At 38.0% G+C, this 12,174-nt stretch overlaps 1 protein-coding gene across 8 annotated transcripts in view; it reads right to left on the reverse strand.

The window, feature by feature from the left end:
- The window catches only part of SEPTIN8 (septin 8), a 76,967-nt gene that overhangs the window by 17,122 nt on the left and 47,671 nt on the right, over positions 1-12,174 (reverse strand). For all 8 annotated transcript variants that reach the window (XM_087924440.1, XM_087924438.1, XM_087924436.1 and 5 more), the window contains exons 5-9: positions 7,137-7,298; positions 5,226-5,322; positions 3,692-3,860; positions 3,267-3,399; positions 1,175-1,365 (exon numbers count right to left, since the gene is read on the reverse strand). In XM_087924440.1, coding sequence (XP_087780566.1) covers positions 1,175-1,365; positions 3,267-3,399; positions 3,692-3,860; positions 5,226-5,322; positions 7,137-7,298 — 752 coding nt within the window. The remainder of the gene's footprint in view (positions 1-1,174; positions 1,366-3,266; positions 3,400-3,691; positions 3,861-5,225; positions 5,323-7,136; positions 7,299-12,174) is intronic.

Raw genomic sequence — 12,174 nt, forward strand, 5'->3', positions numbered from 1 at the left:
GCATAAAATTTAAATATTCTAAATCTCTTTCATTTTTACCTGAAATTATATCAAGTAGTAAACTCCGGAAAAACACATTTTGCTTTTAGTTGTTGATTCAGCACAAACAAGATGAATTAATGCAAATATTGAAAATGTGTCATATGGAATGTAGGCAGTAGAAAATATGCTAAGATTATTGAGACATCCACGGCATTTAAATATGGAGAAAGTTCTGCTATAGGTCATTCAAATCATACAACTAATAGAGGATAACTCTCTATCCAAGCAGCAGACTTTTTAAGAGTATTATCTGATAACTGATCCAACTTAACAATTTTCACATTTACTAGCTTTTATTTTTCGCAGAGCAGATATCCCGCATGCCTGATTGAAAAGATCTTGGGCAACTACCATCAGGAAAGGGCTCTTCATGAAAACCTGAACAGCAAATAAATTTAGCTGGATCAAATGTTTCGGAGAATCCAAGTAATCTTTCACTTTCTGTTCATCAGCACCTCTTTTGCATGTCTCCTCTGTTTGAAGACTGAGTCAAAACAGGGCATGCTCATGCAAAGGAGGCGTGACCAAAGATCTGATTGACTCAGTCTCTAAGCAGAACAGGAAAAGTTAACCCTTGCCTTGGATTCTCCGTCCAGCACACCGGAGAAGGATAACTGCACATTTATGGAGCATGAATCATACTCTAAAGTTAAGTGCTCATGTATATGCTAAGTGCTTCTATTCCTCAATTCATTGTTCTCTGCTCTTCACTTTGTTGGTGTCCAGATACTGTGCTTCTGCTACTGCTCAAATATCAAAGATTGCAGAACCAAACAGTAAAGAAAACTAACTTCATTAACTTCCAGGGGGATTAGCAGAACCAGCATTCCTTGCAGGAATCAGGATAATCAAGCATCTTCTCAGATCTATGAATCATTTGTCTCTTTTCAATTAGTTTAAAAGATATTCCTTTGGCTTATCATAACTATTAGGATTTGAAAGTGTTCTAAATGGGCAAAGTAAACCTTAGGTTTGGTTTTGTTTAAACAACTGTTGTTTATTGTTGCAAATAATTTGTTCTACCAATATTGTTGCAAATTATTTGCAAAACTGTTGCAAATAACTGTTGCAACGTGTTTATATGATCAGCTGTGAACATCTGATCTTGGCAAAGGTAGACAAAGTGGCTTACTTTTTCTTGTCTTTATCTTTCTTCAGTGGCTGCTGTGAAGTGGCTTGCAGGTTCTGAAACTGTAGTGTTTCAACTGCCACCTTCCGCCTGTTGAAGGCATTCATCTCCTCCTCCAGCTCTCTTCTTTTCTCCTCCACTTTCCTCTTTTCCTCCTGATGTATTCGCTTGAGATGTTCAAATTTGTCATGCAGCTGAGGGGTTGGGGGGAAGAAAGAAAGGAAATCTAATCCAGGCTCTGTCTGGCATTGAAACCAATTCTGGCCTGCAAAAAGGTCTTCCAATGATTACTCCAGAATAGGCATTACACATCATGTCAGACTATACGTTAAGTAAGAAATACAGTAGTTGTGTAGGATGTTTCAACTACATAGCAAATTTACAAACATTTCACAGAGTTTTTCTTTAACCCTAAGGGTTCCTAAGTGTTCTCCCATAAAAATCCTCCAACCTCACAAATTGAGCCCAAAACCTGATCCTGAATCCTCCACCATCACATCACATTACATTACTGTTTACGAATAGCATTACTTTGGTCTAGGGACCAAAGAAAATTCACAGTACAGCCACTGGACACAAGTGCCCATTTTAGCGCTTAAGACATGCATGATTCTATTCTAATCCGAGGTTGCATTAAAAGAATACGTGAAGTATTAGTACTGCTTTATAAAGTCTTAGTAGGACCACACTTAGAATGCTGCATCCAGTTTTGGTCACCACATTATAAAAATGTAGAGATGCTGGAAGGAATGCAGAAAAGAACAACAAAAGTGATTAGTGGGCTGGAAGCTAAAACATGAAGAACGGTCACATTAATTGGATTTGTCTAGTCTAGTGAGAAGAAGGACTAAGTGTGATATGATAGCAGTGTTCCAATATTTGAGGTGCTGCCACAAAGAAGAGGGGGTCAACTATTTTCCAAAGCATCCGAAGGCAAGGCAAGAAACAATGGATGGAAACTAATCAAGGAGAGACACAACTTAGAATTACGAAGAAATTTCCTAACGGTGAGAACAATTAACCAGTGAAATGGCTTGCCTTTACAAGCTCCATCACTGGAGGCTTTTAAGAAAAGACTGAACAACCACTTGTCTGCAATGGTATTGGGTCTCTTGCTTGAGCAGAGGGCTGGACTAGAAGACCTCCAAGGTCCCTTCCCACTCTGTTATTCTGTTTTTCAGGCAAGATAAATGCATCATGGGTATTGTCTTTGGGCTCAGATTTACATGCTTAAAGCCCCTTTATGGAAGCTTCATGACCACTCAACATAGGGATTCCACATATTCTGGGTAAAATTCCTTTTACAATTTCAAGATAATCCTTCCCTTAAAATATCATTTTTCTGCAATTATATGCTCCCTTATTCTTAATTAACTGGATTATTTCCTTGAGGATGTATATAAGCATTCTGTAGTGTGGTCAGGTTTATAGCTGTTTTTATACTGCTAAAGTACATCATGTTTGATTGAAGCAGAGGAAACAAAAAGTCCCTAGTTCCCTTTGTTTTAAAGAAATGACTTGCTGCCAAGCACTGTATGAACTCTACCACAGTTTACTGATTGATACATGGGCAATCCCATCATTGTAAAATAAGCAGGTTCATGGGAAGTAATAATCCTCTGTGATACCATCAATTTGGAACATTTTAAAACGTAACAATTGTGTTACCCTTCTCCCCGGAAAATCAGTCTTCTGACTTTTAAGTCCTACATAACTTCACTTTGTTGAAACAAAACAAAATCAAGTAAGCTAAAGAAATGGCAGGACTCTTAAGCTTTAACATCCACAGTGAGAAGGGTGGCAAACAAATTTAATAAATAAATAACCAACATCTTCTTACAAGCACTGGCTTGCATACATACGCATACCCACACATGCATATAAGCGTTTTGTGTCCTAATACTAAATTTCCAGAGGGATTTAATGATCTACCAGTGGGAAGAGAATATTAAGCCAGTTTAACCTTTTAATATTAGAAGGATCTGGAGATTCCCTGTTCAGAGCATTTGATCAATACAGGCAAAACAAAAAGAAAAACTCATTCCTATCTAATGTAGGGATTTGTCTGGGTAGTCTCATTTTCTGCCGTACTCACTTCTCTTTCCTTTTCTTTCAGTTCAGACTCCGTCTCCTTGACCTTGTTCACAAACATCTGTCTCATTTCTTCCTCTTTTTTTTGCAATTCACAAAGGAACTCTTTTCTTTTGGTCTCGTACGTTTCCTGAAGGCTGGTGGGAAACACAAATTCCAAATTGTCCAGGCATTAAAGAAAAAGATGTAAGATAACTATTCAAGGTCACACAGGTCTGAAATTGCATCTTTTTTACACCCCATGAAAAAAATTTCCATGTGTCAGAAAGGGGAAAACACCAGCAGGGAGAAAACATGAAGAGATATCATGTCAACCCCACACACTGAGGGTAACACTCCCACAGACCCCAAAAGAACATCCAGTTTTCACCGCTCCCTTTAGTGTATTAATGGGGGTGGGTGGGAGAGGGTAAGGTGAGGCTCTCTTACCTGAATGGCTGGCTGTCAGGATCTGTATCCTTGAAGCCCATTTCTTCTAGCTTACACCGCCTATAAAGCTCATAATGGCGAGCATGAGTTTGCTCTCTCAGGTCTTCCATGTTAACTCGTATCAGCATTTCCCGCAGTTTCATAAAGTCACAGTGGCTTTCATTTTCAACTATTAAAACAAAGAGCAGGTGTGAAAATGCATAGGAGAAACTGACTGGTTCACATAGAGGCAAGCATCTGCACACGTGCACGTATGTGAACACACACTCCTCTTGCAAGATTAATGCAGCATTCGTATAAAAACAGCATCTTCCAGAAAAGTGAAAGTGTTGGAATAGAGAGATTAGAAATAGTGATAAGACTGCAGGCTCCTGTGTATATTTTGCTCAGAAGTTCATCACCCTCACTTCAAAAGGGCTCCCCCGCTTGCATCTGTGTGGAAAGAGGTGTTTTGCCATGTGTGGGAACACAAAGCAACTCTGTTTGAATCGTTAAAGCAATCATGTGGAAGCCTCGGAAACGTGACGTCTCTGCTTTGCTGACTAGCAGAGACTGATTTATTTATCCAGCATTTGTTGCAAATCATTTTTGAAATCCTATTATTCCTAGGCTACTGGAAGCTACTTTTCAGAACCAATTACAAACATTAAGATCAAATCATATATCAGTGTTATTGAACTATTACACCCCTCTTCCCATTTAATGTGTACAAACATTTGCATGCCTTTCCACAGATGTTAGTTTAATTAGTGTTTAATGTGATGACCTAGAAACCAGGAGACTGTGAGTTTTATTCTGCCTCAGGCACAAAAGCGACCGGGTGACTTTGGACCAGTCATCCTTTCTCAGACCAACCTACCACACAGGGTTGTTATTGTGGGGAAAATAGGAGGAGGAAGGAGTATTAGCTATATTTGCCACCTTGGCAAACTTAAAAAGTAATAAAGTGGGATAAAACTCAAATAAAATTTTTAGGATACTTAAACAATCAAACTTTGTAAAAAAAATGAAAGTGTAATTCAAAGAGTGGCAAGATAATAAATAATCTATTAAATATTAAAATGTATGCAAAGCCAAATTCACGGGTGAATATAAAAAATAACACTTAAGGCAACAACACAAACAACAAAAATGTTAGTGAAATGATCTTTCTGAATTATTGTTTCATGATCATGACATTCACTGGCTTTCCCAAATTATGTTTACATAAGCCCACTCCTTGTAATATTTATTGAGTGGGCACTATTCTTTTATTCAAATATAATGCACGCAAACCTACACACACTCTCTCTGTCTCTGTCTCTCTCTGTCTCTCTCTCTCTCTCTCTCACACACACACACACTAAAATAGATTAAAAGGTGGATAAAAATATGATAATAATTGACAGGTGAATAAAAATGTCAATTCCAGTCTAAACATCTGGTTCACTGTGCAATCAGCCACAAGAACAACAGCAACAATAAATATTCTTTAGCAAGTTACAAAATGCAAGGATTTGTGCCACTGTTAAACATGTCTACAATGACAACCTACCTTGTACAACACCCCATGGATACTGCCGAGCTCTCACCATTTTATTTCCCACTTTTACTTCTTCTGTGCTTCCCACAACAGCAAATGGCAGATGAGCCTTTGAGGAAAAACATAGCATATGCAATTCAGGGCAAAGAGGACTTTTTTAAAATTACTTTTAATGCAAATTTCCTAATAGAAAACAATTTTTTGATGTCTATAGAATCAGCATGATGTTAAGATAGGACTGCCAAGACAAACAAAACAAATCCTAATTTTTGAAAGATTATTATTCTGCAGCCCATTAAATAAAAGGCTACTCCTGAATTTGCAATAAAATCATGTATGGAATTTTTAAATCCACCAGTGTTGTGAATAATGTTTTTGGAGCTCTGCATTCCACATCTTTGCATCCACAGACAGAAGTTTATTTTGAGCAATTACAGATAGAAGAATGAGCCAAACAGAACAAACCCTTTTGTTTTTACAAATCATTATGGCATGCTAAACAATAGTTTGCTATTCTAGTTACTTGCAGGAATAGCTAAACTAGCAGAATAGCCAGGAGATTTTTCTGCCTCATAGCATGTTGTCAGGGCCAATAATTGTCTCATTTCTACAAGGTAAATTCTATAGGGGATACCAGGTCTAAGTATATCTTCCCCTCATATATAAATTACCAGGAAGGCCAGATAATTTCTATATGAACCATCTTCTAGAAAATGCAAAACCCTTATCACTTGTGCAGTAGCCAAATTCTGTATTACAATGATGAAAATAAGATATAACTGCCCCCAGAAGTAACCACTTCTGTTTTTATTCATTACATCAAGTTTAACACATTAGGTATCTTTGTTTTAGGTAACATATATATTTACACTTGCTGAGGTAATTATAGTACTGTACAGTATGATACATTTTTATTTGGTATTTTGTCTTTTTTATGCTTGTGTGTTATCTCATCTATTTGATTTTAATTTTGTATTGCTTTTTTTAATTGCTCATCACTGATCAAATTAACAGTATTTTTTTTTCTCCTAGCACAATTTACTTCTTGTTGGGATTACTGCAAGAAATTTGAATTCCATGCTAAATGGGATAAAATGTAATACACTAATAAACAGGGTGGAAAAAAAAGTCAATTTGGCATAGGGGCTAACTAAGGTGCTGGATTAGAAATTGGGAGACTGTGGCTTCTAACATAAGCCACCTCACAGGATTGTTACTGAGGAGAAATAGGCAGTGGGAGCATTAAGTATGATGTCTTGAGTTGTGCAAAGCAAAGACAAGTTACAAATGTAATAACAAATTAAAAAAACAATAGAAACATTTTGCTCCCTCAGATGATGGCAGATCATTTTTTCTTTCTCCTTCTCTTCCCTTTACTGAAATACAGAATAGTTACATCCATCAATCTGACTAATGTTTTGTTCTAACACAATATATGTCAAAAATTATTTAAATATTCTCAATCTAAAATTTATCCAATATGAAGGACTTTATAGTGACTTTCCAGACTGTATTACAAATTCAGATTCCATTCTAAACGTACATTAAATATGAAATGTATCAAGGGAGAAAGATTATATTCCACACCAAATCACTGGATTGTCTTAAATGGCAACCACTCCAGACTGAGAGACTGCCACTGCTTCCTTGCATATCCATTCGAGAAATGGTAGGAATAAATGTTATTATAATGGCATTCACCAGCAAACACAACATACAATTTCTCAGGGTCACTGCTATAAATACAGTAGAACCTCTGGTCATGACCATAATTCATTCCATAACTTTGGTCACAACCCAATAATAATTTTTGAAATTCGGCACTTACAAAAAAAATGGTGCGGAAGGGAAAATCGGCCGTTCATGATCAGAGGTTCTACTGTACAGAAGCATAGAAAGTCTACAGAAGAACATGTTACTTACATTCATCACAGAGTTAATCTCAGATACAGCATCATCATCAGTAGGGAACTGATAAATCTGTACTCCGTTACTGACCAGTTCGCTCATGATCTTAATCTTAAACTTGTGCAATTCACTCTTAGAAATAGTGTCAGCCTTGGCAATGATGGGAATAATGTTTACCTGGAGAGCAGTGAAAAAAACAAGAAATAATTAAAAACCTGGGCTTTCTGTAAACAGTCATGAATTAACTACAGAATAGATTAATGCCAATTAGGAGTGCAGGCAGAATTAAACATTAAATGACAGTGACTAAAAGATTAATGTTAAAAGATATGAACAAACTAGAATAAGTTCTGAGAAGGCCTATCAAGATGTAAAAGAACTGGAAACAAAGTGATGAAGAATAGTGAAAAGAGACATATACGTATAGCTTGCAGAAACAACGACTGGGAAAACATATAACTGTCTCTGTAAATTTTTGTAAAGGGTTTGTTTGCTGTTGTCCTGGTAGACAGGATCTGAATCCGTTAGGAAAACTTAAATCTAACATTTATTTGTTTGATTATTTATAAAATTAATATAGAAGCTCATCTCACCAAAGGCAACTCTAGTTAGAGCACAATAGATAAAAAGCGAGACTTTAAAAACAGCAAATATAAATTAAAAAGATCACAGTAATAAATACCTCAAAAATCTAGAAATGCAATTCATAGTTGAAATAAATATATAAAAATGTGAAGTGGTTAGGGCTAAATGATTTCTGAAGCAAATTAACTCTATACTTTTTCACAATTCTTCATAACACAAAATAGCTTTAACTTAATAATAAAGGTGTGAATTAAATAGTTATATATAGATGCAGCTTAAGTTATATCTTTCCTATTCTCTTTTGAAAGCTATTTCATTTTAGGTTTTTTTGCTACAGGGAGAATATGAGGAATGCATGAGATTTGTTAAAAACATGTGGTCTTAAAAAACATTCTGCAACACAGGCTGACCAAAAGAATAACATGTTCTTTGTATGCTGCTGAATATGAATTGCTTTTGTTGAAACATCAAAAGAAGGGGCAGGTGCAAAAATACAGAGATTATGAAACAAGTAAGCAAGGATTTTTGAAAAGAACATTGTCTACTCTAGAGAAAACTCTCCCTACTCTGATAAACAAGCTACTTGTTACATTCTGTGATGACCCAGATATAAAATAAACACAGTTACAAAAACAGGTGAAGCCCCTTTTATTCCTTCACCTTGCTTCCAAATTCTAAATATCCTTGATTGGAGACAAAAAACTCCCACACAAGTAGTTACAAGAAGGAGGAAATGCCGTTTAAATTATATAGAGTAAAAAACAACACAAACCAGGCCAAATAAGGGCTTGAAGACATCCACAGATATCAGAACACACACTGGGAAGGATGGCAAACTCAGAGAAGAACAATAAACTAGAGAAATTTCCACGCTTTGTTTCCAGCACTCGCCCGTATGCATGTCCGTCCTCTTATCCAGTCCTCTTATCCTCTTATCCATGAAGAGGATCAAGGCCCTCTCCTCCCCAGTAGACCATGTCTCTCCCTTACCCTCTCTTCCCTGTGTGCCCTAGGATGGAGAGGGGATGGTCCTGGGTCCTCCTCTGACTGCCCAGCCGACCTCTGCCCTTCCCTAGCCTCCTCCTCAACCTTGGAGTCACACTTCCACTCCCTGTCGGCTGTTCCTCCTCTCCCTCAGAGTCAGTCTCCACCAGGGGCAGGACATATTCAGTGTAGAATTCTAGGAGTTGCTGAGATTGGGAAACGCTGGTTTAGAAAGTACGGTCTTTTTCAGCTCTGAAGAAGGAAATTGCCTGACTGTATCTTCTGCTGAGCAATCTTGCCCTACCTTGATCCAGACTGTGATCCAGGATACATCTTGACCCAAAATAGTGAGCTGCTCTCCCAAGCAAAAAAGTGGAATGATTCAATCTGGGTACTAGAGACAGATCACCGAACATGGACAGAAAGCCCATGGAAGTCCAGAAAGTCTTTTTTTTTTTTTTTGCTCCAGATCAAATGACTTTGGACCCCTTGGATCAGCACTTCAAAGAAAAGTGACATGGCAATCTAGGACACCTCTTGAAAGGGACGTTTCAATCAAAACCATGCTTGGTGAAACCATGCTGCCCCTTTGAATACCACTTACACCAGGGTCCCCAAACTTGGCAACTTTAAGACATGTAGACTTCAACTTTCAGAATTCTCCAGCCAGCTGGGAGTTGAAGTCCAGAAGTCTTAAAGTTGCCAAGTTTGGAAACTTCTGACCTACACACTCAACGGAATTGAAAGGGGAAAGTAGCATTCATAACCACAATAAATTTCAAGTTCCATGCCAAACCCAGTGCCTTCAGATGCTCAGGCCTGGAGCTTCCAGCAGCCATAATTGGCATGGCCAAAGGTCCAACATGACAGGAGCTATAATTCCACAAAATCTACAGGATACCTTCATTAACTGATTCTCAACCAGAGCAATAATACAAAATAAAACTCCTGTAAAAATGCTCTGCAACTGATTAAATACATTTTATTGTAGAGTTTAATCTATCTGCATGCCTGGATCTGCAGGATGTTTTTGAATTTGCTCAGTATGATGTATTAACAAAAAATTAATTAATATCTGTCATTTTAGCAACATCCAACCCATCCCTAAGATTCATATTTATGAATCTGCTATCAAAATGGAATACCTATCCATGTCCTTGATCCTTAAGCAGTACAAGCCAGTTCTTCAATTATCTCTGACATAAGTTCTATGCCTGCTTCAAGAAATATAACATTTTGGGTGATTGCCAGAAATTTTGACAAGGTATTTTTCCCTGTTGTGCATACAACTGCTGGATTTGAACAACAGGAAGATGGTGATGAAATGGTGATGTCCTATGAAGATTAAGAACTCCTCAAATCGAAGGCCCTTTGGAATTGAATGAACTGACTCAGCTCCATTGAATTATTCTGGCTCCAACTGATTGATGCAATCTATTAATAGGGCTGCAGTCTAATGGAACCACCTGAGTTGTTTTCAGCTCTCTTCTCACCTGAGTCTTTGCAGGATCAGCCACCACATTATTGATGGCTGCAGTGCTTAATCTTTCCATAATTTTCTTTGGCAGTAAATACAGTTTTCATTCATTCATTTTTCATGTTTGTAGATTGCCCATCTCCTTCAAGGACTGCTTAGGGCTGGGGAGGCTTGTATCTGTCCTCTTTCCTACATTTGCTGGATCAGAAGGGATGCAGGGACCCCTTGAGAGAGACTCAGCGTGAGATGGTAGGGCTCATTCTCCCCCGTATTAGCTCCTTCTTCCCTTTCCCTTGGACATGACACTGTTTTGGCTCCTCTTTCCTGCTGTCCTTTGGAACAGCGATAAGGTGGATGGGAATCTGCCTGGACGCTAGGAAAGCATTTTTCAATGATGCTTTTGGAAACCACTGCTCTCCTTCAAAATGTAAAGCCAAAAACTGAAGAGGAAGGTTCAGAAGAATGTTCCTTTCAATCTTGCTTTTACCCTAAACGTTAATGCTAATCTTTTCAGCTCCAATGATTCACTGAATGAAAACCCGAATACTGCCAGGTTGCAGATAGCCCTATGCTCTGTAGTGATATATCCAACTAATCCCCAAAACCAGATATAATCTTTATATGTAGTCCTCAATGTGTGAACATTCATTTAATGATGTGTTACAATGGTACTGGAAAAAGTTACTTTCAGCTTGTCCTCAATATTATGACTGTTGTACGTCTCCTATGGTCACAATTGTGTTTTGGGTACTTGGCAACCAGCTTGCATTTAAGATCAGTTGCAATGGCCTACAGCCACAGAGTCATGATTTGCAACCTTCCCAGACAGCTTTTGACAAGCAAAATCAATGAGGTCAGCTGGATTTGTTTAATGATTCATGCAATGACCCCAATAAAATAGTCATAAAATCAGGTCTGGTCACATGATGGAATGTCCATATCACTTAGTGACCAAAATGCCGATCACAATTTTGGTCATATGATAAGGACTCCCTGTACATCATTGAGGGCTTGAGGTGAGGAGGAAGTAAAATGGAAAAGGAGAAAATTGTAGACCAGCCCTTCTGACTTTTGGCCTCAACTCAACTTTCAATCACAGAAGTTACACATCACATGCAGGCAATTTGGACCCCAAGGGAGTAATGCCTGTGGATCCAATCTCTTCATATAGGCATCATGCACATATGGCAAGAGATTATTTCCAGATAGCTGCCAGATATCTTGTAGTATATAAATTTGACCACCATGGAGAACTTCCTGATTGCAGAGGAGCTTTTCTGAAGATCCAAGAAAAGCAAAACTCCCGTTTTCCTGCATATGGTATTTCACATCCCAGCTTTTGCCTTTAACATCCTGGAGAGCTTTATGAAGTAATGGAATTTGGAAACAGTTGGCAACCAATAAAAATGTTAACACTTCTTATAGGAAACTGCTTGACTTTTCATTCACTGGCTTCCCAATTAGTTTTACAAAATGGGTATGTTTAGTTTTTATCCTTTTAAGTGAGAAAAAATGTTTGTGTGTGCCAAAAAAAATCTACCAGCAGGAAGTCTAAAAGCGGTCTTATAATCACACCACTTCACTGAAATTAAGTTTCAAGTTGAACACCTGGCCACATAAACACTTTCCTTAATGGCTGTAGAAACAAAAACACAAAGATCTCCAACAAATTCCAATGGAAGGGTGCCCAGAATCATAAGAGCTGGAAGATCATAGAGGTCGTCTAATTCAATTCCTCTGTTGTGGCTCTTACACTCTAGAATTACATCCCTCCAGAGATCCAGATCACTCCAATCCTCATGACATACAGGAAACTATTAAAGACCTGGCTGTTCTCCCACGTTTTGGAGCAGAAAGAAGGTTGAACCTCTGCTGGCTCGTTTCGTTTGGTTATATTTTCCTTCTGAGGCTGTTCATGATTCTTTGTGGGTCCGCCATGCCCCCCCCCCACTTTAATTGTAAGCAATCCAGAGTTGCTAGGAACTGGAAGGGCTACAGGTTGTATAT

Source organism: Pseudonaja textilis, chromosome 2 (genome assembly GCF_049901715.1).
Source record: "Pseudonaja textilis isolate UNSWEBS1 chromosome 2, rPseTex1.2, whole genome shotgun sequence".
Classification (NCBI taxonomy): Eukaryota; Metazoa; Chordata; class Lepidosauria; order Squamata; family Elapidae; genus Pseudonaja; species Pseudonaja textilis.